Source organism: Chiloscyllium plagiosum, unplaced genomic scaffold (assembly GCF_037043375.1).
Source record: "Chiloscyllium plagiosum isolate Xiang-an unplaced genomic scaffold, Cpla_swu_hap1 HiC_scaffold_20, whole genome shotgun sequence".
Lineage (NCBI taxonomy): Eukaryota > Metazoa > Chordata > Chondrichthyes > Orectolobiformes > Hemiscylliidae > Chiloscyllium > Chiloscyllium plagiosum.
Window position 1 is genome coordinate 36,188,402 of NW_028270158.1, and position 27,728 is coordinate 36,216,129.

Sequence of the window (27,728 nt, forward strand, 5' to 3'; positions counted from 1 at the left end):
AATAAGTGTTGGACCTATTTCTAGGGGATGACAAGGGATATAGGGAAAGATATAGAATTTGAACATTTGGAAACAGTAATCACAATGAGATTGGATGTGGAGTAATTTTTTTTTAAAAACACTCAAATGTAAAACTGTTCAGTTAGAGAAACTTTATTGTCAGTGAAATGTAAAGTGATCCAGTCCAGGTGAATTGGAATCAAAAATTATTGAGTTAAACTGTAAATGAGCAATGGATAGACTTCAAAGAACTAATACTCAAGGTACAGACTGCACACATTACTACGAGGAGCAAAGCAAGGGAACACAAGGCTGTCTCAGGGAATTGAGATTAAAAAGGGAGTGTAAAATGAGAGTTATATGCTAGGCTATTAATACAGTGAAGAATCACCTGGTAAAAGAATGGGTGGTGCCAAGAAGGGATAAAGAGAGATCCTTTTCCAGACAAAGATGGCATGCTGAGGTAGTGACCTTTGTCTTTGCCTTTGCCTTTACAAAAAGGATGCTGCCAATTTTCCAGTGAAGCAGGAGGTAGCGGAGCAAATGGATGCAATAAAGATAAATAAAGTGGTTGGCAATTTTCAAAATGGAAAAGCCATTTGAAATTCTTAGCTTCATGAGTAATGGCACAGAACGTTATGCTACTTCTTTATAAATCAATGATTAGGTTTCACTGGAGGAATTTAGAACCGCACCAGCTTACTGTACAGAAGTACAGTGGCTCGCCATGTCTATGCTATGTTGCTGTGCTTAACACAAATTACTGTTTTTTGCCCACACTCAGGTGATTTCCACAAACTCAAATCACTGTCCAACTCCCTTCTAAGATTATTGGTGTTGTCCAGTTTTATATTGTTTCATTTTTGTTAACAAACCCTTGTGTGGAAACGTAATAAATAACCTCTGGAAGTCCATGTAAAATGAGTTCTACAGAGGTTCCCTCATCTACAATCTTTGCTACCATTTCAGAAATTTCAATGAAGTTAGTTAGCTATGAACTACCTTTACACATCCATGCCTGCTCACTCTGATCAGTCCACAGTAGTAGATAGACAGATTGGTGTAATGGGCCTATGGATGGCCGATGAAATTTAATGCTGACAACTGAAGCAATTATAGTCTGGAAAGAAGAATAAGAGGCATTGTAAATAATTGGTACAATCTTAAACTGTACACAAGAGCAAATAATTGAAGGGGAAGAGCAAGCTAAAAAAAGTTGCTAAAATAGGGATCATTGGATTGGAAAATGGAGACATCAAGTTATAGAGATGTACAGCACAGAAACAGACCCTTCGGCCCTACTCATCCATGCCAACCAGATATCCTAAATTAATCTAGACCCAAATACCAGCATTTGGCTTTCAGATTTGTGGACATTGAAAAACCCAAACTTAGCAAAGCCAATTGAACTCAGTGCTGAGTTCAGATAAACTCCACCTTTGCTCATGATTGTGCATAAAAGGTGGGTAAGTTCTGGGGAACTGTCAAATTGTCAAGCTATTTGAATACACTGTTCTTTAAATTTTATAAGCAAACAAGCCCTCTGGGTCTGAGTAAAAAATAAATCACTGCTTGCCAACATAAGCCTGATGTTTGTCTTTATAATGTTATTACTTTTTATTTCATTCTACAAACTGTTGTTATTGCAGTGGTTGAGCCTGTAAGTTCATATTTTCATTGACAATTCCATGAGGTTTGTTTTATATATGATTAAGTACTTAAGGGATTTAAATGGGTGTTTGTCAATGAGAATCTATTATTTGATAAAATAAATTTATTTTATCTCATCTCAACATAACTGCTGAGGTCTGTATTTGTGGATATTGGATGAGTAAACATGGAAGGTGTGTACCAATAGATTGGTGAGCAAAGATCATGGTATGACTTGGCACCTGGTTAGCATAGCAGCAGAAGAGGTCATGTGGTCTGAGTAGAGAGGCTAAGTTGACAAGGTGGATATGAGGGGCTATGGGAGATGAATGGGTCATAAGTTAGAAGGAGAGTGGATATGGATGTAAGTGGTGTATTTCAATTGGGAAGAAGAAACACCGAGTCAGGTTGTTTAAACAGCCTATATTTGCACTCACCAGCACCAAACTCTGAACTATTCTAGAGGAAGGGGACACCACTCCACTCACATCTTCCAGCCAGAGCACAAATCTAGCCACTTCAGGTTGCTTTGTTCAAGATGGTTATGCTAAACGACTCTACACATCTGCCTCAGGAATTAAAATCCAGGTCCTAGACTATAAAAAGCACAGAAGTTTTGTTAAAACTTTGCAAACAATTGGTTAGGTATCAGGTAGAGTATTGAGCAAGATTTTACAGAGGTTCTGAGATCATGAAGCTGTGATCAACTAGGAATCCTGCGTTTCACTTATGCAAACAGAAGTGGTTACTGCTAATAATGCTTTGAGTGTTTCACTAGAGATCATCACTGGATTCTTGGAGACAGGTAAATGGTGTGTACTGTGGTTCATGGGGGTTACTGGTGGGGACTTGGATGCAAGAGCAGGTGGGCAGGTTTTAGAGGCAACATCTTTCCAATGCAGGATGTCCCAATCGTGCACTGCATAGTTTTGGAAGAAGGATTCCCTTCCATGGGAGATGATTTGTCATAGCGGGCTCCAACAAATAACAATGTGCTCATGACCAAAGAATCTATTTTTATAACATTCATTAAGGGATAAATGTTGGATCCTGGGGATAATTCTCCCGTTCTTCTGCAAAACCCGAATTTATTCAAAACCATGCAAGCCCCACCTGACCATTTGACAATCATCACCAATAATAGGGAAAGTAATAAACATTTTCTATCTCTAGTATGTTACAGAGATGTATTTTGTTTAGTGATTAAATCGTCAATGTCATAGACAGACTTTAGTATGTTGAACATCCTTCTTCGAAATGCATGCCCTTATCATAGTGAGGAAACAGCAGCAATTTCTGGCAGGAGCTTCATTGTGATTGTTGCTTTTCATGCAAAAGTAAAATATTATTCGCTTATATTGAGCAATATGAGATTATCTTTTACTGTGGACCAGCTAGAATAAAGCTGATCTATGTGTTGCTTGCTGATGTTTGAGAGCAGAACCAATCCCTTTGAAGAGAAAAGCCACAGTGCTGTACGGATTTAACCATATGGTGGATATGTAAATCCTTGTTAACACAAAATTTAAAATTGGTAATGATGGTGAGTGGTGCATTATAACATTTATTTTAAAGTGTGTATAGGAAGAATTTGTTTACTGCGTGTATGACCTATGACAGAACAATTCAGTAAATTAACATGCATTATGAGGAAAAATTGCTGCAATATTTCTTTTCTTTCTACTTTGATATCATAAACTTCAGTTTCACAAGAGCCAAATTCTGAGAAAAGAGTCACAGTGAATACTAAGATTTTAAACTATCATACCTATTTTGTGCCTTCATTGAATAATACTAATGATTGTGTTATCTTTCTGATGCTGCTTAGGTGTTCATTGCAAATATATAAAGATAACACTCTGAAAAGACAGTTTGCTTGCCATTTTTTCCACTCATTTTCTTTCCTCATCATAATACTAATTTTTTTGTCGGCTGTCATTTCACAATGGTAGAATTCCTCTGGAATATTAATTCATTGACCATTGTTCACACATTACCATGAAAGACTCTCCTTCTCAACCTCTCCCCTTGCCTGAGTTATGCTGGCCATCAAGTTAAATCACCAACAGTTATCTTTGTCTAATGAAAGAGCAGCCCTGTTGTCCAATAGGATGATAGTAACTTTCCTCCTGCTGTTGAAACTCAACAGATGGTCATTCACAATTGGCAGTTGACTCAATCCTATCCTCACCCAATGGGTATTATTGAATAATGAACAGGATCTCTGGGCAATTTTTTTTCCCTCTCTACCTCAAGGTTCTGACATTAATTGCAGTATCATAATACAGTTCCACTAGCGACTTCAGACATACCAGAAACCTAACTTGGTACCTTGCTGGTGTATATGCATTAGTATTTTACTGACTAAATTCAATAAAGGGAGCTTAATTTGATAGATCTGTTTAAATTAAACTTCTAAATGTTTTCCCATTTATGTTGCCATGCATTCTGGTAGTTTACATTATTTGCTTTAATCCTTTGAAACATTCCCTAACAAAAATGTTTATTTTCCATTTTAAAAATAGAATAATTGAAAAATCCTAACCCAGTGAACTACTTTGCAAATGGTGTCTGCATTTGCAACGTAGCCATTTTTCAGAATGTTCTAAAGTGGGGCAGTTGCTGTCATTTGTCTGCCAGCTGTTTTTTCTTTAGTTAATAAAGATATTTATTGTTGAAATAAATTTAAAACTTGTTGATGCTTTGATGTACACCTTGGGCCTTGAGCTGATGCACTGCACCATCTGGTCTTAGGTGTATATTCCTTCCGTGATTTCTCACATTCCAGTTGCATGGCTCAGCAGGTCACAAGGCATTTCACCTCAATTCAATAAAAAGGGAATTCAAATAAGAAACACAGTCAATGACCTCGAGATTGAGGCTTATAGCACAACATTAAAAGGTAAAAAGCATTTGAAACTTAGGGAAAAAATATTTTTGACTGAATTCTCCAACAACAATTGGATATGTCTTAGTCTTGTTGTATTGGAATAGTGTGCAACTTGAATGGGAAAAGAATGTAACTTCAAATTGGAATAGTGTAACGGCACTTAGATTTGAATATAGGTCCTTCTACTATAACACATGTTTCATTAATGCAAATTTGCTATAACACGATTGACGAATTGTAGACACTTTTTACAGCGCAAACTTTTAAAGCGTGTATTGATAATAATATTATTCCGGCCTCATTAGTTTAAATGGTGCTGCTATTATTCAATTTTCTTATAACACAGGATCGCATGAGAACAGAGCTACTGCATTATAGCAGAACTGACTGTAGAGTGTACATCCAAATTCAATAGTATGAATAAATCTGTATTGGAACACTGTGGATACACTCATATTGGAATAGCTCAAGTCGACCCACTTCATAACAGTTTGAGGTAAATTCCATGCTGGAATAGTGTGATGACTTAAATTAGTGTTTCTACAATTAACTTGGGGTGCACTTATGCTGAAATAGTTTAATTGCACCTGCATTCGACTGGTTTGAGTATACTCATATTGGAGTAGTTTTTCTGAACACTTTGGGCTATTGTGGGTGTTGCATTTTGATAATGTAAGCACACTGACATTAGAATATTTTTTTCACTGACAAAGCCAATATGTATTGGCCTTCTCTTACTGCCTTCACAAAGGCAATGTGAGGCATCTTCTTGAATCTGCACTCCCTGTTGTGAAGGTACTCCCAATGTACATTAGATAGAATTTTGATTCTGTAACAGTGAAGGAATGCAATAGAATTTGGAGTGCAAAGGTTTGTGATTTGGAAGGTTCCTTGAGTTGATAACATTCCCATGTGCTTGCTGCCTTTGTTCTTGTGAGTGATAAACATTTGAATACAATGGCTATGGAGTTGTAGATGGCACACATGAAGAGACTGAATGTTTATGTAGGCAGTTGGGTGCTGACTTAGTGGGCTGCTCTGCACTAGTTGATATTGATCTTCTTGGAGCTTCATTCATCCAAAGATGTGGAGAGTTTGCCATTATAATCATGATGAGTGTGCCTTGTTGATAGAGGACAGGTTTTAGGGTGCTCAATATAGTTCTAGAGGACCATAGATCTGCTCTCCAAATTGAGAGATGACTGGTGATAGTTCTGGCCCAGGAATTTGAAGTCCTCTACCTTGTATTATATCATTAGACAGAAATTAAACTGTTTCACCTGCAATTCTTTATTAAGGGGTAACTGAGACAAATCCAGAGCCAACTGTATTTGAAGTCTTCCTTTTTCAACTTCATTCCAAGCTCCTGAAACTCTTGATTGCAGAACATCAACCCTTTCCTTTCCATGTCATTGTTTCTCACATGAGTCAGAACTTCCAGCTGTTCCCCCACCCCCTCCCAATTAAATCTTTTGTAGCCCCAGAGTAATGTCTTTTACCAGAGGCAACATACGAAATGGGATTAAAATTGGCATTTTCAGAAAAATTATTATCCCCCTGACTTTTGGTCCTCAATTTACCCTGAAATGATTCAAACTGCTCGTCAAACATGGAAATAATAATAGAACAATATGAATTTATTCATATGTAAATAGTGAGGGTACATTCAAATTGGAATGATGTTAGTACACTCATATCAGAATAGTGTGGATTCACTGATATGGGAAACATGCTAGTGCAGTGATATTGGAGTGGGTTAAGTAGACATTGGAATGGTGTACTCTTGAGAATAGTGTGGGTATATTTATATTGAAATAGCATGAGTTTATTCATGCTTGAGTTGTGTGAGTAAACATTTATTGTAATAGTGTGGTAAAACTCATATTGGAATAGTATGAGGACTTGAATTTTGGGTTCTTGTCTTATTTTTAGCTCCTCAATTGTTCATCTTTTAGATATTTCTCTGATATTTCAAAGTCAGTGCCTTTTGCTTCAAAGTTGTCACATACATGCCATATGCTGCATGTCGGAATGAGCTGGGGAAGTGGGACTAATTAGATAGACCTTTCCACGAAGTCTTTCCAGTGTCTGAAAAGTAGCTTCTGAGATAGTTCTGTTCTTTGCTACGATTTCAAACTGAAACCTGACAAACCTCCTGAAACCTTTATAAACTTAAAAAAACAATTTCAGTAGGCCATCGCCCATATCCTATACTCTGATCAACTCTTTCAGATTCAGTATCACTGCAATATGCAATATACTTCTTGCACCATACCTAGAACAAACGTGAAACATATTCCTCCCAATTTCTCAGTAATAAATATTGCAACATCAATAAAGGAGTCAACATTCAAAAAACTCATCCAGCCTCCCACTTTAATATGAACATACAACAAAAATCCAAATATAATTATGGACACAACTCTTGTGATTTTCATAAGTGCTGTAATCATGAGTTGTGTTGTACGAAAATTGTATGGAAATAAGTAATTTGTTTATGCCAAACAGATCATGTTTGCAAAATCTACAGTACTGGTTAGATATATGTTGCTGATACTGCATGAACTGCACAGGCACCAAGTGAAGTGTGTTCCCTAAGCAGTGCATTTCCTGAATAAAAATATTTTTATTTGTATTGTAGCATATTGCACGAGAAAAAGCTCAAATTATAAAGCATAGTGGCTATTGTTTTATAGGCAGCAAACAGAAAGCAAATATAAGCAAAAGATGCTGAAGAGAAATGCCACATCATTTACTGATTCCCAACAGCAGCAACATTTGCCTGGGCACTTTTTGAAAACAAAATCTATACTTCTTCTATTCATCAATAAACAATCCACTAATCCTAGCTGCGAAAGAAAGGGCCCAAGTTGAGGGTTGGGAGGGGGCTGTGACAAAGATGTACAAAGAGGAATGTCTGATATCAAGCTACTCTATTTATAAATGCTAGTTTTAATGAATAGTACTCCACGAATGAAATGAAATCTGGTAACCTTTTCATAAAGAGCAGTGAAATAATACGGAGGGAGTTGATGGTTGAAGTCAAGTCACTAGACATTTGGTATTAAATGCTGGTGAATTCTTTGGAAGTACCACACTGCTTAATAGAAACAGAAAATTAGCAATTCTTTATTGCCTGAGGTTAATGCAAGCCTTCATAATCTCTTAATCTACTGCAAAGAGCTACTATAGACCAAAAGCAATAATAAAGTCATGAAATGGCGATAGGCATTTTTGTCAAGAAATCACAACTGGCAGGGTACACTTTGATCTGAAAGGGAAATATATTTTACAAAGCGTTGTTTCTGGACACTGAGCATTCTGTAGCTCTACCTGCACTTCAAAAATATCTTTCCTTAGATGTGACTAATTTTATTCACCTTTCTGTGTTTTTTTTTGTTGTCTGCCGTTGCATCGCACTTGATTGGGTCAAATTAAAACATTATTTATTATTTATCATGTTTCATTGGAGAAAAGAGATGTCATGCACCGAGTTTTGCATAGCAAAGCCTGATGCAGTGGAGGCAAAGCAGGAAGACGCGGCATATTTCTGTCAGTGGAGAGAGAGAGAGAGGGACGCCTTAGTTTCACATTGTTTTTGCATGATGAAAAGTTTGTTAATTTCCAAGCGCAGCGCTCAGTTTATCAACCTTGTGACAGAATTGGAAAACAGTTGTCACTTCCTGAACAGACCTTCTTGTAAGTGGATTAAGTGTTAATTCCCGTAATCAAAAATGATTTGCTTGATGATTTATGACGAGGCTTTGCTGAAATTATTTGACATAGAACGAATTGAGTGGCTGGATGCTTTATGCTCCTGTGTCTCTCGCGTTGGGATATTCCCACCCCTTGCCCATTTTTTTCCCATTGTTTAATGCAGGTTAATTCCGCATTTAAGTGATTACATCAAGCTGGCAGCATGGTCTCAGCTGGATAGTGACATTAATTGCCAAAATCTTCCAGCCATACACGATTCAGCCGGGCCTCTCTTGGGATTTTTAAAATGCAGTATTTGAGTTTCAGTGCAAGGGGAGAGTGTGAAAAGACTCTGCCCTAAGACCCATTTGACAAATGAGAACCATGCAACATCAGCACCAGCCGACTGAGCCCCAGTGAATCAGACGCTCTCCACTAGTCAGCAACTAATGCTGTGTGACGAGTCTTCCCTCACTCTGTCATTAGAAGAGTTGCACATGTTCATCGCCAGGCAGGAACCTGAGTTTAGCTCTGTGCAGATTTTTTTTTAAAACTGTCTTCACAGGCCTGGTGGGTTGACGGCTGGGTCTTTTGTATGCTGCACTGCTTCACAAAATAAAAGAGAGAGAGAGAGAGAGAGAAAGCTTCCTTATTTCAATGCAACTTGGCACAAGGCTGCCTGTGAATTGGTCCTGAAAGAAGATACAAGAGAAGCGTGTGTGCATGCAAGCCCCCTCGCTGGTTCTTTCCAGACCCCAGAGTAACAGAATGCAGCATCCTCTGACGGGTGCAACCTGTGTCGCTTTGCCCAATGTAGGCATGTGTCCCCAGCTCTCCTGTGCCTTGACTTTCATGTACCTACAGCAGGTAAGGAGAATTTCTATTCTCTGCAGTAATAATTCACAGTCTTAGCCCTGTTATTTTGCCAAAGTTTGATGAAAACAGTGATGCTTAATGGGGGAAAAAAGATACCTAGTACTGCATACTGTTTCTCAGGTATGTAAAAATTTACGTGCAATTTGTTTTTAGCACAAATTCTTTGGAAAGGTTTATTAAATTTTGCCTCTGAGGTGGTTGCTACCACATGAGTTTCTTGAAACAGTCAGAAGAATGATCTATCACCAATCAAATCCTGAGGTATCTGTTAGATGGGAGATTGTTTAAATTCCTGATCCATTATAACCTTGCAACTTTTTTTTTGCTGCACTGTTGTCGAAGACTATTGAATGTACGGCCTTTTGCACAATTCATTCAGGCAATTTTCAATTCAAAAGCGGTTTCCATATATTGTATGGTTGCAAAAATTCTGGACTTTATTGAAGGGAAATGAAAGTCTTGTATTGAATTTGATAGCTTCAGACATATAAGACTGAAATTCCTTTCTATTAGATGGAAACTGTATATTGTCAGCAGTCAAAGTTCATATATGCATGCTTTAATTTGCAAAATTCTGTGGTGTGGCAGATCTGGGGCTTTGGATGTCCTATTTATGATATCAATAACTGTTGCTGTATTTATACAACCTGCTATTGTGACATAATTTCATGCCATTCATTTAATAATTAAAATAATATGCACATTATTATGTATAAGTTCAATGTTTGTTGGGAAGATTTATTGCACAATTACTATTTTTATTCTTTATGTTTTCAACACATGTATTGCCATTCTTCAAGCAGTCAACAGACAAAAAAAGAGCCTCTGACCACTAACTTTTCTATATGACCATTAAAAAGCAGTGTAGAAAATATTTTTACATTTTTTGAGGAAATGTTACTTGTCTAATTTTTGTACCAAATTTAAAATAGAGATTGTTGAAAATCAAATGCTGCTCATTTAGATGTTTTTCTTTCACTATGGCAAATTTTGAGTAAAATAGTTAACTAGGGTCTTTAACTAATTAGTAATCAGGTAGTTGAAATTGGAATTTCATAAAACTAATTTAAAAATCGAGTAAAATAGAGCATTTTGTATTGCATAGTTCTGTTAAAACAAAATTACATATTTTGCAGGTGGAAAAAATAAATTGGATTAAAAATCTAAGTAATCAAGAAAAGTTGTTGAAATGTGTGAATGTATACAAGTCTACACTGGTATTTCTAATAAATAAATGAATCTTTGCGTGTATAGCAAAATATATTAGTTGTTTGAAATGGTCCGAATGGTCATGGTTGTTGATTGATTTGACTTACCGTAGGTCACTCAACCTCATAAAGTGATGATTTGCATATGAAAGTTCAAGATTGCAGAGCAAGGGGATGAGGGGGCATAGGTCAGTGCTCATATTTGGGGTAACAGGAGAAAAAAGTGTCATAAAACTGAGAAAACGTGACGTCAGTCTCTAATTCAATAACTATGATTTTAAAAAATGCATACTTCCATTAAAACCAGCTGCATAAATGACAAAATATTAACGAGAGTTCAATAGAGGGAAGACAAAGAATCTGACTTTTTCACTTTGTCTGTCTTAGTTGCTTCTGTGGTTGTTTTCATATGCTAACCTCCTACTAGTCCACATTTGTTTAATGTTACCTTCAGCACCTTAGTGTGGCACCATCACTTTGTTTGACAGTTCCTAAGCAAAAAAAATTCTCTTTATTGGATCTGCTGTGTTTCTTTGCCCTGCTCTCATCCACCTCAATGCTTTGACTTGCTGGCTCATTGGCTTGACCTCTGCCACAGCTGTAATGCTGTTTGCCAGCACGGTATCTTTCAGTACCATGTGTTTAAGCATGACATGATTTGTGAAGCATGTATCATTTCATTCTCCAGCATGGACTGAATTAACAAAATGTATGTATCATTCTTGCTCATTTCTGAATGCTGTTGAAACAGAAATTGAACTAGCCTCTTTGTAGAAGCGAAGATAATGTTTGAAACCATTCAGATTTTTTCAAAGTGAACCTGTAGTGAGTTTACCAATTAGCAGCATCTCCAACTTAGTGAATTGTAATCTATGATGAACATGTCAAGTGTTGTATCACTTTATAATTACTGTTGTGGTAAAATAACTTGATTAATCAGTCATTTAAATTGGAAAAGACAGCTCAGATTCATTTTCATAGTTTGCTATACTTTTGCTCAAATACAAAAGACTGCTTTAGCCTCCATTTATTTAGATTAAAATAACTATCAAAAATGGAAAAAAATAATTTCACATCTTGTTTGTATGTGCTTCTATAAATGTGAAACATTGTATTCTACTAATGTTGGTGTTTGGGAGCTTCTACGCTATTGTGACACGATTGTTTTGATATCTTCTTCTTACCATGATACACATACTTTGTCTTATGAAGTATTTACACAAAGAATAAATTTGCAAGTAAAGCCAGTGCTCAAAGTAGGCACTATAAAATCCAAATCATTTGCAGACATTTTCACTTAAAGTCTTCTAGGTTTGCAAGTAGGTGCTAATTCTCTATTACACCCAAGGATTATTTTGTAATTGTTGACTTAGTTTGTTCATCTAGTTTAGAAGAAAATCTTCGAAAAGCTTGTTTCATAATCATAAACTTTTAAAAACTTTAAATAATGAGGATGCATGCTGTGATTCTGTGCACAACAAATGCTGAAAGGAGTGATTGAAATATCTGTTTTAATTCCTTACGAGAAGATGTTTTCATTTTGTTGCAGTAATTCGAGTATATTAATGCCGTTTTCCAGTCTGGGCATATTGCTTTATGTATGAACATACGTGGTGAAATCGTACATGTAGCTGGGCAGGAGAAACAGAGAATGTTTTGTCACCAGCATTTATTTAATGGAAAAGTCACTCTAGCACTGAGGAAAATGTGAACACCCTGGGCAATCTTGACTTTGTGTTATAGTATAAAACTGGCAATAGCAAACTGGCAACCCGTTTACTATCTCTCTCAATTGAAGATGATGGAAAAAAATATGAGAGAAATGTAAAACAAGTTGTGAATTTGCTTTCACCTGTTCTGTGCTATCACACAGTTAAAATTACTCCCTTTGGGATTTGGAATTGCTTTACCTAGATTGTATTTTTGTCGATTTATAAAGAGGAGGATACAGCAATGGTGGAAGATCTATTCTATGCACTTCATACAGTAAAATATTTCATAAACCTCTTTGAAAGAATGTTGTGCAGATTGAGATAAATTTATAATATAATCTGTCAACTGGGTCATTTATGCAAAATTTGAGTTTTAATGTTTTGCTACATTAAGCATATTGTGTCAATAGAATGCTCAATAGATATCTGAAATTTTTATTTTCTGCTGCTTTTGGTGATTTTGTTATACAGTAGTTACTTGATTGGCCTCGCTGTTAGAATAAGTTTTTTTGTATAACGCAATTGAGAGCTACATAGAAGTTTAAATGCATCTTGTTCCCTGTCTTTTCGAACAATTGTTTGTGTCGCTTTCATGAGAATGAGGCATCTTTGAAAGAAAAAAGACTAATAGTTAATTTTTAGTGATAAAACAAATCACATCATATCTGACTATTTGTATTCCAATGGCAGAACTATTAAAGTTGCAAATTAGTATCGAAAGGATACTTTGTAAAATAGTACTGGTTTTAAACAAAGGGAGGTTTACCTTTCTTGTGGTGATATCAACTTTTCCAGACAAACTCATCTTTGAGCAATAATGACATTTTCTGAATGTCCCAAACTGAGAAGCAATTTATTTCATGTAGTCAAGAAATAATAATTTCCAAAGAATAACACTGGGAGTTGGAAACTGTATGCAACTACAAGTCACGTTTTAAACAGAATAAAGGTTGCTTTATTATTTTATTTATTTTCACACTATATGTAAGGTATTAAATGTTGCTGAGAATTATTCCTCACCAACAATCATCATAAAACCAAGTTTGTGTGCACTCACCTTTTGCAAATATGTTAGGCTTCAGAAACCATTGCTTCTTATTTTCCATCAATCCATTCTCTAGCTCAGCAGTCCATATGGAGTTGAAATGTGATTGGAATCATTAAAATATAAACTTGTTCATATTTTAAAAATACCAATGCACATTTCAAAACCCCTCCAAAAATGCCCAATACCAAGGTTGAATTTTAAAGTCCAAAATAATTTTAAAACTCAGTTCCTGGCATCACACAACCCATTGATTTAGATAACAGTTGTAACCCATTATCAGGAATGTAATTCTTCACTCTTGCTTTTTGTTACTTGTTTGGACTTCCCCCTTCTGACTGTTCTCACAGTAAGTGAAGAGGATACTCTCTGCAGGCTTCTCCACAGCTCCCATCAGTACGGTCCATGAATAGGGATGCCCCTACAGGGCAAGATTGCTGCTGTTCTCGCTCATTGAGATGAAGGTTTCAGCTACTGCAATATACTTCACACAGCAGTGCAGCTGACATCTCAAAAGAAAAGGCACCCATTGAGAGTGGTCAAAAATGAACATCCAATCATGGCCAGGTTTTAGACTCCTAGGGATGACCTTGGACTTTGTGTGTGAAAATTAAAATAGGCTGCTGACTTGTTAACTCCCAATTTACACTTGTGCACAAAGTCAAGTTCTACTCTTGCATTCTTCTTCGAATTCCAATGCTTTGATTTTGGAATATGCACTTTTGTTTTCCTTTCATTACACAACTACAGCGGAAGGTATCTGATGCTTCAGTATGCTGCTGCCAAAATTCTGGCAAAAAATGTTTGTTTCCACCTTTTTATTGTTGCACAATTTTACTTCCTTGTGTTAATTTGTAACATTTTCATGTGAAAACATGCAGCCATTGTTAGACTTGCATGACTGACAGAAGCCTACATTACTACTGCTCACCTGCCACCTGTTTCTCCTACAAGCTGGGGCTGTATACTTATCCAAAGGCTGATAGATATAATCCGAAAGTTGTATTCTCTTTAAGTTTATAAAATGCATCAAACTAGAAGTGAATTCCAATGCCTTGTGAGCAAATCTTTGCTTATTTAATTTTGAAGGTTACGCGTCAGCACAAAGAATTCAAAAAGGAACTATCTCCCCAGTTTTACCTTGCGAATAGATTAATGGTTGTAAATTTTGATTTTGCATTGGCTTGGTTACTGCTTTGTGTCAGGTGAAAAATATTACGGTGTTTTAAAAAAAAAATTGAATACTTTGAAGAAAGCAGTACTCTGCTGTTGAAATGAATTATCCTTTATTAAAATATCAAAATCAAACTGCACTATCCTTATTTCTTGTGATAAATACATTTCAAAAGTGGAAAAGTGATAAAGATACAGAGGAGCACATATAAAAAAGTGATTCAGGCAAAATTGTTATTTGCTGTAATTTAGAGATATGTAAATTACAACTTATGGCCTAAAAGCTCATTTATCCTCCTGCTTACTGTAAAAATGCATAATAAGTGGGATTTTTAAATTAAACCAAAAGCCCAATTCTATCTCCAAATAGATGCTATGTTCCTTTTCATTCTCCTGAGAAGAAATAGTTTTCAATAGTACACAAGACTCTTGCAGTCAGGATAATTCATCTTAGTTTCCTTGATTTTCTGGCGTTGGCTGCATGGAAAATGAAATGAGACCGTTTTGAATTTGTCTCTGTGCACATTCTTCCTTGAAAGATCATCAATGATATCCAGATGCTCTGTAGGTCGCAACGCCATCAGTTTTAGATTCAGGTGTTTAATACCAGTTCTCAGGAGGAAATCTGTCAATTTCTGCCCACATCAGTCATTTAATGACGATTGTATGCAATTCAGAACAATTGACTTTTTCACATTTCACTTCCCCTCCTTCCCTGTCAGGACTGAAGCCCAATGAATTTAATTAGGAAAAATAGCATATTTAATGCCTGTGCTGCAATGGGGTATTTGGAGCCTCTGTCTTTGGTCTCTGTGCTGTCACAATCTCCAGCTGTGGGGAGATCTCATTGAGTTTTGATCCTGTTCCTTTCATAAAATACTACACATGCAGAATAGAAATTAGCTGGCTGCTAGAAGGAAATATCCTGACTTTTTTGATTTAGAGAATCTGTTAATACTGGCAGGATTCAGAGAAATATGTAAATATCTTTCTAATCTAAACCTAAGGATAGTCATGTTGCTTTGTTGGTGCAGCACTGCAATGGGGAATTAAGAAAAAAAGTTGAGCTGAAGATGTGTAGACAGAAACTAATTTTTTTCCTCGACTACATCTCTTTGAAAATCAGACTGGGGTGTTCCCAGAAATTTCTGAGGACGATTATCATGACAGCTGATGCAAAATAATTAATAAGCACCTTCTGACAGCAAAATTCTAATTGTTCTTGCAAGAAACACCATTTAGAATGCAATAACTTTATTTGAACTAAACTTTGTCACTGTTCTCATTTTAATGAATAGAAATTAACATTTAATGATAATGCAGTAATCAGGGCACAGTTATCAAGGAGGCATTTTGCTGAATAACCAGCCTGTCCTGGATTGATAATTCATATTTGTAAACAAACTTCAGCAGATGATTTTGAAATTCTATTGGATGTAATAATTCTGGAACTACAGTTGTGAGACGATGAAGTACTGGACCCATTAGAATTGAATGATTTACCCTGGTGGTATGGACCAGATTTTCACAACATGAGAAAAATGTTATGTTTAAGGACTGGTGCATGTGCAACCATATGATTTCACCTTGTTGTATTTGGATAGGTTTCATTAAACCCAATTATTATATTCTTATCCATCTTGAGAGTTATAAACTTGCTTATTATCACCAATTGGAGGAGAACTAATCAAATTCTTACTTTAATGCCAGCCTGGTCTCAAGTACTAGCTCCATGCTGCATGACCTGCTTACATTGCCCTAAGCAGAAGTAATTTATTCATATTTTATCATCTGCACCCTCCCTTTTGCAATCCTCATAGTTACCTGTTAAACCCCATGCATTTTACAACATACTGGATAGGTATATTAAGGAAAAGGTGCTGATAATTCTAACAACTTCAAAAAGGTTTAGTAAATTGTAGATTAAACACTAAGTCAGTCAAGCAATGTTCTGATGTATCATTTGAATGTCTAAATATCAATTTATTCAATAACAGTAACAAGGATGCTGTTGTTAGGACAATTTTGCCTTACTGGGGTGTCCATATAAATGTTTTCTTGGACCCATGCACATCTTCCGGTTGAAATTATGTTGCACAGTACATCATGATGTATAATAATTTAAGTGAGATACCACGATCCTTCATATTTCAGATAATCTGGAAGCTGTTGCAATAAGAAGCAATGGTGTATTCTCTTTAACTGAAATGAGGTTAACCTTGTTTTCCAGATTACTGTGAACTCTGGGGAGATGCACGATCCTCTCACAGCATGTCGGTTCTTTTGAATACCTTCTTGAGAAATTGAGCTGAGGACTGAGGGAAACATACCCAAAACCCCTCTGCTTTCCTTGTTAATTTCTCAACTGCTTGTTTTGAATTGTACGGTGTGTGTGTTCTATTGGATTTTCTTTCTCATTTTCTTGCCCAAGACTTGCTCCCCTTTGGCGAAGGATAAATATATATCTTGGCTTAGGTCAGAACCCCCTTGAATGACCCAATTTTGTCCTTTCCCTTTAATTCTGTTATAACTTTGCTTCTCTGCCTGTAAGGTAAAATGTTGAACATTTAATCTTGCAGCTGGACTTTGGCTTGCTACACTAACTGCCCTTCGAACACTGGCTACTCATTGAACAGAAATTACAACTGTTACGTGTCAACTCTCTATTGCATTATTTCACCGTTCTCCACTTTGAAAGACTTGAAATGAAAAGTTGAATAAAATGGAAGCACCTGCAAATGTTCTGGGAAACGTCTGACTTATCAATGCCTGTGCAAGTTAAAAGATTCAAAACCTGATGTTTTAATTCATACACAGTGTAAAAATTATTAATATTGATCTGTAATTAATATTCTGCATTTAAAACTGACCAGGATTTGATTCGTGCTGTCTGATCCTTGGAGTAGATTCACAGTAGTCATAAGGTAATAAGAATCTTCCAGCCAGTTGGATCGAATCAAATTGATTTAGAACGCGTCTGAATGTGATGTATTTTATATTCTCTCCTCAGGCTTCCCATGATATTTATTTCTCCACATTTGGAAAGCAGGATGTCATGTTATGGGGTGTAGAAACCACCAATATCATTCTTCTATAAAAATAGCTTTAACTGCATACCAGTGAAAAAGTACAAAATGGAGCTTAAGTAGACTTACATTTATCAACTGTCCTTTCATATTGGGAAGAGGTGTTGGACATAAAACATATGATTAATGCAAATAAAAGTATTTATAATTTATGGGGAAATAATGGATTATCTTAACCTTTGAGCTGAAACGGTAAACCATCAAGTATGAGTTAAAATACCTAGTTGTTGAAGATACGAAGTAATGGGGTGCTGTAGCAATTTTAATTTTATGCTTGAAATTTAACTTACATGCTTTTTGGATGTTGTTTCATACAGTGCAATTTGAATGGATAAGCCATACTATGAATCTATGACACAATATCTTATTATGTGTGTGCATCTTGTGATATAGATTCAAGATTAAATATCTTCTTGGTCCACTGCCCTTTTCTATGGCAAATATAGAAAACAGGGAAAAGGAAATGCAGAGTGTACTGTTTAGATGTAAACATGATAATCTATTCTTCATTGAGGCAGTCATTTTACACTTCTTAACCCATACTGATTAATGGGAACTTCATAAAATCTAAATGTTGTAAATGGAGGTAGCTTTGTGTTTTTTACTACCTCACTGCCACCCTTTTGATGTTATATTCTCTGTTTTGCAGTCTGCTTGTTAGAAATAGCCTGTGGGAAACATGTTGTGTAATACCCCATGTTTTGACAGCATATAGTTATGTTGCTCCAGTGTAGCCAACAGCCTATTGCTCCCATTCATTCATCTTGATTTTATATCTTCCAGATGGAAGAGTTAAAATAGAGAGGGGGGAGCTTTCTGCCTGGCTGGAGCCAATTGCTATTTTCAGGACAAGGTGGCAAGGTGAGCCAAGTCAAACTGCTGTGCTCCTCTTTAACGCAAAAGCTCATGTCATGTCATTGGACCTTGATCTGCCATTTTAAACTCAGCAGCACAGCAATGGTGGATCTCGCAGAATGTGCCAGTGCAGAAGCAAGGCCCAACAGTGATCCAGAGAATAATAAGCCATTTTAGAAAAAAAAACAGATTTGGATCCTCATTATATAAAATCAACACTACTGTGTCACTCATGGTAGAATTTTATGTTTTACTTTCGGAGGACTTTTCTTTTATTTCAAAATATACTTCTTTGTATACACATATAATAAACAGAGTCACAAACACAGTTCAGTTCTGTACAATAGCATATAAAGGAAACAAACAAACATTGGAGTTTGACTCAATCCAAACAAACCAAAGACATCTCTTACTTGAACCAGACTATATTTACATGCATTTAAGTCAATAAGAGGGTCTCATTAACTCAACAGACCCCCATTTAACTTCAGCAGGAAGACCTCAGACAGTGGTCTTTTCTCACTGCACCTTGGTGGCAGCTGCTCCAAGCTTTAGTGCATCCCTCAGCGCATAGTCCTGGAACTTGGTATGTGCCAAACTGCAATTCCTTGCTCTGGAAGATCAACAGGCCTTGGGGAGACCAAAGAACATCTTTCATTGAGTTGATGGTCCTCCAGGCTCAGTTGATATTTGTCTTGGTTGCGTTCTGGGCAACAGACTACAGAGCACAGAGTCCTGTATCATGGAGCTGATGTTCTGTCAGAGGACTCCTGCACAAAGTTGTTTGTTCCTAACTTACTATGTACACATTTGTTAAACTAGATTGACTGAGGCATCAATAAATATACATGCTTTAAAATCAGACGGACTGTCTGATAACTCAGTTGAATGCACTCCCCTTACAACAGACACTGTTCAGTGTACTTTTGGGGAGAAAATGTAATCCCTGAATTAGCATGCAATTATTGAGGTTAGTGATCATCTAAATTCAAGAACAGTCTCCTCAACTCATTTACTTAGATAAACAATGGTTACGGTAGAAAATCTGTGTAGCTCGCATTAGCAATTTATTTTGATTAAGTTAAAAATCACAACACCAGGTTATAGTCCAACGGGAGTATTTAGAAGCACTAGCTTTTGGAGCACTGCTCCTTCATCAGGTGGTTGTGGAGTAACCTGATGTTGTGTGACTTTTAATTTTGTAACCCCAGTCCAACACCGGCACCTCCATATTTTGATATAAGCACCAATTTTGTGCTGTTATTCCAGTTGATAAAGCAATACTTTGTTTTGTTCCCTTTTAACTAAAGTGAACGTGAAATGTTTACACAATCTGCAGATTAGTATTCTGTTGTTTTGGAGAGTAAAATTATCCACAATTGTAATTGCATATCATTTAGCATTTTATCAGGCTTGTTCATTCCAGCCCTTAGCTTTAAATTTAGTTAAAAGGTCAGGCTGAACAGGAGTTTTCACATTCTTTGTTGCTTCAATTTGCAGAATTTAAACATGCAATTGTTGGTGTTAGCATGTGATTCTTCAATTGATTGTTTCAGAAAAAAATTGAAATTTAGTAATCTGTGCAGTGAGTGTGGGAACGGTCATTTCAAGTGTGTCTACCTCTCTGCACTGAGTAATGACAGTTTGTAGATCAAGTGCCAAGTTGTATTAAAAGTGCAGAGTGGCAGGAGCCCTGTTGCTGAAGTCATTGAATCCATGAGAGCCTGTAACTGTGAGAAGGTGAATGACTGTGTTTTTAAGGCTTCATGGGGTCGAAGTCATGGGAGAGGGGATAACCAAGGGTGTTGGAGCCTCAGGAAAGAAGCTGGTCCTCACCACCTTCCCAGCTGCCCTCTGATTTGGACAAATGGAAAACCCTACATTCATCTACCACTTGATGAGGATGTCACCCTAGTTTCCCTGTTGGAAAACCAGACACTCTCCTCCCCCCAGGTAGGCAGATAATCAAGTCAAGTTGAGGCCAAATCAGGGCATTAATTAGTGGCAGATCAAGAATGGACCCGCTTGTCTACTACTTAATTGCTGAAGTGGCAAAAAGAGGGCAGATATTTCTCTGGGGCCAACTCACCTAATTACTTGTTCTTCACGCCAGCTTCTTCACCATCACATTGAGAGGAATATCACACCCAATATGACTGAGCTTGCATCTCTGTAGAAGTCTAATCAGAAAATAATTTGAAATGACATTTACATACAATCCTCGAAACATCAACCACTTCCAATAAGTTAATTAATTTGCTGATCTCAATAGTTGAACTTATTTTTTTCAGACTATAAAAATAATACACTTTGAAGACTGTCATGCAAAACCTTAAATGACGCACATTGCTGAAAATGAAACAAAAACATTGAGATGCAACTTTTGAACCATGTATCACACAATGTATTGTGTTTTATGGGTTCCTTTCTGGTCTCATCAGAAGAGTGAGAAGTAAGTAACTTGCACAAATGCAGCCAGTGTTGCTTTTGTGTCAGCAGCAGTGTGTGTCAGAGCAGTTTAGTGCTACATTTTCCGTCTTTTTCTAACGAGAAGGTCTGAGCTGACACCTCGCAACAACACGGTCAAGAATTTAACACAGTTAGGTACTGAACTAACATGTTGCTGACGCTGAAACTGTTCATCATCACCACACTTATCTTCTCAATTTGAAAGTTTCATCTTTCAACACTGTTATTATATTTCTGACAACTATATTGGTTGAGCTGGCATGGCACGTTCTCCTGCCCTTCAGCACTTGTTAGATTAAGATTAGAGTCATAGAGTCATAGAGATGTACAGCACGGAAACAGACCCTTCGGTCCAACCCGTCCATTCCGACCAGATATGCCAACCCAATCTAGTCCCACCTGCCAGCACCCGGCCCATATCCCTCCAAACCCTTTCTATTCATATACTCATCCAAATGCCTCTTAAATGTTGCAATTGTACCAGCCTCCACCACTTCCTCTGGCACTCATTCCATACACCTACCACCCTCTGTGTGAAAACGTTGCCCCTTAGGTCTCTTTTATATCTTTCCCCCTCTCACCTTAAACATATGCCCTCTAGTTCTGGACTCCCCGACCCCAGGGAAAAGGCTTTGTCTATTTACCCTATCCATGCCCCTCATGATTTTGTAAACCTCTATAAGGTCACCCCTCAGCCTCCGACACTCCAGGGAAAACAGACCCAGCCTGTTCAGCTTCTCCTTATAGCTCAAATGCTCCAACTCTGGCAACATCCTTATAAATGTTTTCTGAACCCTTTCAAGTTTCACAACATCTTTCCGATAGGAAGGAGACCAGAATTGCACACACTACTCCAACAGTGGCCTAACTAACGTCCTGTACAGCCGCAACATGACCTCCCAACTCCTGTACTCAATACTCTGACCAATAAAGGAAAGCATACCAAACGCCTTCTTCACTATCCTATCTACTTGCAACTCCACTTTCAAGGAGCTATGAACCTACACTCCAAGGTCTCTTTGTTCAGCAACACTCCCTAGGACCTTACCATTAAGTGTATAAGTCCTGCTAAGATTTGCTTTCCCAAAATGCAGCACCTCGCATTTATCTGAATTAAGCTCCATCTGCTACTCCTCAGCCCATTGGCTCATCTAGTCAAGATCTTGTTGTAATCTGAGGTAACCCTCTTCGCTGTCCACTACACCTCCAATTTTGGTGTCATCTGCAAACTTACTAACTGCACCTCTTATGCTCACATCCAAATCATTTATGTAAATGACAAAAAGTAGGGGACCCAGCATCGATCCTTGTGGCACTCCACTGGTTACAGGCCTCCAGTCTGAAAAATAACCCTCCACCACCACCCTCTGTCTTCTACCTTTGAGCCAGTTCTGTATCCAAATGGCTAGTTCTCCCTGTATTCCATGAGATCTAACCTTGCTAACCAGTCTCCCATGGGGAACCTTGTTGAACATCTTACTGAAGTCCATATTAAGGCTGTGCATCACTTTTTCATAAGGAAACATTGGCAAAAATCAAAACCACTTCAGGCCTGTTCAATGTGTTTGAAGCTATACAGCCTGCTTGTCTATGTTACTGGGGGGTGGGGTAGAAGGTTGAGTGATGGTGGCCCTGGCATCCAAGCCCGCTGCTCCCTGCTGCCTCTTCCTCACTAAGGTTCCAGCCTACCTGCCTGGGCTAATGGAAATGCTCTGGAGCCTCATAAAGGCTGGCATACCTCGGGTTACTGAATTTACAGGCAGCTATTGGCAATATTGCAATCCATTTGATGGCCAGGATCAAGGACTTGGACTTTGAGAGTCAGCTTTGCTAGTGGAAATTGGATAGAGGTTTTTGTCTCAAATAAGACTTCTGAAAATTTTGGATATGACAGTTACCTGCTAATTCTCCATTACTTTTATCAGGTTCCAGTAGCCTCCTGCAGAAATCCCCAAAAGTTTGGTGCTACTATCTGAATGGTTTTGAATCAAACACACATCTAACATGATTTTATAAAAATGCTAGAAACAGAAGAACAGAAAGAAAGGCACTCACTTTTCATTTCTTACTCAAATGGTGATGGAAACTTGCAAATAATGAATAAACTTCTCTGACCAAAAGAAATTCAACTTTAATTTGATTTCAAGACTTATTGGATCCTTGTTAAAGAGATATGGAAGTGAAAATTGGATGCGATGTAAAGTAGGATGGTAGAGGCTCAGTGGTTAGCAGTGGTTGCTTCATAGTACCAGGGACCTGGGTTTGATTTCATCCTTGGGTGTCTGTCTCTGTGGAGTTTGCACATTCTCCCTGTGTCTGTGCTGGGTGTCTCTGTGTGCTCCTGTTTTCTCCCACAGTCTAAAGATATGCAGGTTATGTGGAATGGCCATGCTAAATTGATCCATTGTATACAGGGATGTGTAGGTTAGGTGGATGAATGATGGGAATTGCAGGATTACAGGGATGGGATGGGTCTGGGTGGGTCTTTGGAGGGTTGGTGTGGACTCTGGGCTGAACAGCCTGCTCCCACAGTCTGACTTCCAATATCCCAGATTGTACTGTGGCAATGACCAGTTTCTTCCTTCGGTGGTTTTGATTTATGGCTATCCAATTAATGTGATATGTTGTGGCAAGTTATTGGATTGCTTCTCCACTTGAACTTTCACTTGTCCCAATGCTATTCTGCATTTCCTGCTGGGTTTTGTGTGTGCAGCTTCTTCGGAAAGGCAGAGTGCAGCGTCTATTCAAGGGAACAGTCTGAATGCTGCAGCATTGGGTTAGTGGTTGGGGACTTGGGAGAGATGTGCAAGCATTTGCTTTTTACAGCAGTAGCTGCTGGAGGGTAAGTTTGAATGTTCAGTATGGGTATTAATGAATGGGTTAATGGATGATGAAATGAATGATGTGAGATTGAAGTATATGTCTGTGGTAAGATTCTATTAGATTAGATTAGATTCCCTACAGTATAGAAACAGGCACTTTGGCCCAACAAATCCACAGTGGGTAGACTGGCAGATGCGTAAGTGGAGAAAAAAAAGAGGAGGTATTGTTGGTTAGAGCTAGTTGGGTTAGGAAGTAACTGGATGTTGGGAGGTAGTCATATGGATTGGAGGGAGAACAGAAGTTAGATGATGAGTGGTCGTTAGGTCATGCTAGGGTGGGGTAGTTTTAAGTCATCAAGTCTGATTCGGAAGAGTAGTTGGGCGTAAGGGCTAGTCAGATATTTTTGCAGGGGTAATTAGGTTGCCAGGGAAGGAGTTGAGTTGCGAGGTTATCAGAGGAGTCAGATGATTGTGGGTGGCTCAATTCTGTAGTTACTTAGGAGCAGATTCAGATTTTTCTATATTTCTTGGTTAAGCGCCATGGAACTGTCTAAAGTCTCTGATTTGAAGACTTTTGCCCAGTGAGTCAGGGAGTAGGGAAATTCTCTTTTGTAAATTCAAACGTCTTGTTTAATTCCCATGAAGGTCAACAGGTTGGATTTTTTGCAAGATCCCAAAGCATGTATCAGGTCATACATCTGCTCTTTGATCTGTTGACCAGAATATCTGGACCAATAAATATAGAAATAGGTACAAACTAAGTTTGCAACTCAAAATCCCAGCTCTGTTTAATATTCCCAGGATCTTGGCATTGCCAGAAAGTTAGGGTTTATTGCTTGAGCCTTTCCAACTTGTTCGGCCATTTTGAAGACCACTTGAAAATCGGTCACATTGCTGTACATCTGAAGTCACATGTAGGTCAGATCAGGTAGGAATGGAAGTTTCCATCCATAAAGGTCAATCGTGAACCAGATTTTATTAACCTGAACAGCGATTGAGAAGTTTCATGATCATCATTTCTGATATTAGCTTTTTGTTCCAAATGCATTTATTAATTGAGTTTAAGTTCCCAAGTTGCGGTTGTTAAACTTAAACTCTCATTTTCAAGCCTCAGGAATACTATCACTTTGCTAGTGTACTCACAGAATGCCTACAGTGAAGATAGCGGCAGCTCAGCCCATCGAGTGTGCACTGATGCTCAAAAGAGTATCCTACCCTTTTCATTCACTGCAGTTAATCTACCTAGACAGCACGTGTCTGAACAGTACAGGCAATTTAACATGGCCTGGAGGAGGAAACTGGAGCACCCAACCAAACCCCCACAGACATAGGGAGGACATGCTGTACATACAGACAGACACCCGAGGTTGGAATTGAACCTAGATCCTTGCGCTGTGAGGCAGTAGTATTAACCACTGAGCCACCATGCCATATTCAGACACTATATAGACTGCAGCAACTATGATTGTCTGCAGCTCCAAAATTGTGTTGAAATTTCTCACTACCATAAATCTTTTTCGTGAAAGGTGAAATGTATATGATATTTGTCGGGTCCAGTTCTTTAGCATGTGCTAATGATAGTAGACAAGAGATATGATGGTAGACAAATCATTGTGTGAGGACTTTGTTTCACAATGAAAACTACTCTGCATGATTCCCTTTTTACTGACATTGACTCTTTTCCAATAATGTTTTTACAAAAAACTGATGTGTAAACTACATTGAAAGCCATGAAAAATGTAATAATGTTTAATGTAATAATGTTTAAATGATAGTTGGATCTTCTCATCTGTTGGTCATGGGTTTAGAATAATGGTGACATACCAAAAATGCTGCTGCCTCTCCATCTCCACCTGACTTAAATTTTGGAGGAGTTTACACAGAAAGAAGCAGAAATAATTGGAAGGTGGGTAAACCTGGGACATGCACACTTCCTGGCATTAGTTCAGGAGCACAATCATCACCCATCATTCTACTGAGCTTTCTGTTCAACTCCTCACCTCAGGAGTCGGGAGTTGTGGAAGACCTGATAATACATCAGTCACTTTTCTGCTTTTGCATCTGTATCATGATCTGTATACCTTTAAAAGATATGGTTGCTGTATCGTAGCATATGACCTGAGGCTTTAAAGTTCTCACACTCTCTCTTACCTTGGAACACTTGAAGCATGACAATCTACTGGAATCATGCTGCTCCATTGAAAACTAATAGCTAAATATTAACCCAGACACTTTTGTGCCTGAGGAATGTAATATTTACAAGCAATAGTTATTTGTAAAAAGTATCTGTTGGATTTCCCAATACTGAAATATCGAGGATGTAATTTTAGGAGATAACAAGCATTTCTGCACCAGTTAAAACACACTTGGAGTTAAATTCACTCAGGTGACTTTAAAAATGCAGGGAGGAAAATGAGTAAATAGAAAAGTATATCAATGTATTGTACCTCCAGCAGAGAAGAATGAATGTGCTGGAACTGTGCATAAACAATGCTGGGAATCTGGAATAAAACTGAAAATCACCATTTGAAGAAAGAAAATATAGGCTAATGTTGTGGTGTAGATTATTTGTCAGGACACTCCAGGTTTTCAGGTGACCAGAGAGTCATTTCTGGACTGCAGACTGGAGTTCCACAGTGGGACCCTGCAGAATCCCAAATACCGTGGACTACATGGGAATTGGCCTTGAAATTGAAGATTCACTTGGGCAATACCCCTGTGTCTGGGAGCTTTGCAAAAAAAAAGGCAACATTGGAGAATTCAGAGGGCTCCATGAAGTTACAGCAAATATTAAGCAATTAAAACCCTTGGCTAACTGTTATGCTGATGCTGAACACACCATCCTAACCACCTCCCACAAGCCTTTATACCCATGAGCCCCTGACAACTACCACCCAGTGACCAGATCTTCTCAAATCAACAGGATTCCCCATCAACCTGAGCTCCCAGGATCCAGCAACAACCTCCCCTACGCTGGCCTGGCATTTTGGGACCTTGCTTTACTCCCTAACCCCTCACCCCACCCCCCTCTGTGGCCCCCAATCAATCCCCCCACGACACACCTAGCCTTAGGCACTCTAACATTTACCTTGAAGCCGACTTGGCTGACACCCTATCCATCTGTCACCCTAACTCCTGAACCAATTGTCACCCTGACCTCATGGCAGCTGCAAAAGTGGCTATCTGTACACTGGACTTTTATATCTCAGGACTGACTGCTGTAAAAAAGGGGCATTGTTTGACTTGCCGTGCATCGCATGGGAACGGTGTTGATTTCAGCTACGTTCTGCGTTTCTGAAGGAGGTAGGATGAAAATTCCTGGCAGGAACTGTGGAGCTCAGTACGAACATGAAACAAAAATGAGTGAAATGGCAATCCAGCTGTGTTTGCCACTTCTTATAATATCCGGGCCCCTATTCGAACAAAGATTTCAATAACTGAAACATTAGCATTGCACTAGATTTTGGTTGAGCTGCTGCCTATGTCCAGAATTTGCCATTTTTATCGATATGCCTTTTCAATGCTCTTGAAAACTTTTGTCTCATTGCTGATGGCATTTGTGCTGGCTGTGATTTTCTCCCAAGGTTTCCTTCACTCGTGTTTGAATTCTGTGCTGCTGGTCAGAAGATGGCTGTGTAGCTCAATTAATGTTGTGTGGTAGGAGCAGAGAGAAAAAATGATCAGTCTTCTCATGTCAGAAGGGAAGTTATTTACTTTTTACAAACTGACGGAGAGGCACTGCGGGGGCTTCATTTATTTCAGTTCAGAATGTCATTATCATCTAATGCGGAGTGACTTCTGCATGCATTTTAGTCTCATTCTCATGATCTTTATTATGCAGGATGGCTGCTTAAGTACTAGCTGGGTTAATTTGCTGTATAGAGAAATAGAATTTTTTTATCCTTCTTGTGAGATTAAAACGTGAAGGTTTGTTGCTTTTCCCTTGCTTTACAGTGGAATTGAGAGTTTTTGGCACGGAACTTTCACTCTAAAATAACTTGTTTTACTTGTAAGTGTGAAAATTTGTCTTTTCCATCGATTATTTTTTTTTGTAATACCTGTGTCAAAATGGTAATCATTGCGCATCCTTGTCTACTGAGGTAGATGTTCCTACAGCAGTTAATATAATTCAGTAGCTCAGCTTTATGGAAAACCTACATACACCATGGATAAATTCTACTTGTCGCAGTAAATTTTATAAATATAATATTTTAAGTTGACCTTAGTAAATTATGAAATGCAAATT

The 27,728-nt window shown here is 37.9% G+C and overlaps 1 protein-coding gene across 16 annotated transcripts in view; it reads left to right on the forward strand.

The window, feature by feature from the left end:
• The window catches only part of rbfox1 (RNA binding fox-1 homolog 1), a 1,740,493-nt gene that overhangs the window by 1,209,361 nt on the left and 503,404 nt on the right, over nt 1–27,728 (forward strand). For 2 of the 16 annotated variants that reach the window (XM_043711599.2, XM_043711601.2), the window contains exon 1: nt 8,757–9,103. The exons of 12 other annotated variants lie outside the window; for them this stretch is intronic. In XM_043711599.2, coding sequence (XP_043567534.1) covers nt 8,960–9,103 — 144 coding nt within the window. In that variant the 5' untranslated portion in view covers nt 8,757–8,959. Of the gene's footprint in view, nt 1–8,754; nt 9,104–27,728 lie in introns of those variants that run through there. 2 more of the 16 variants (XM_087997808.1, XM_043711598.2) reach the window with 2 other exon arrangements.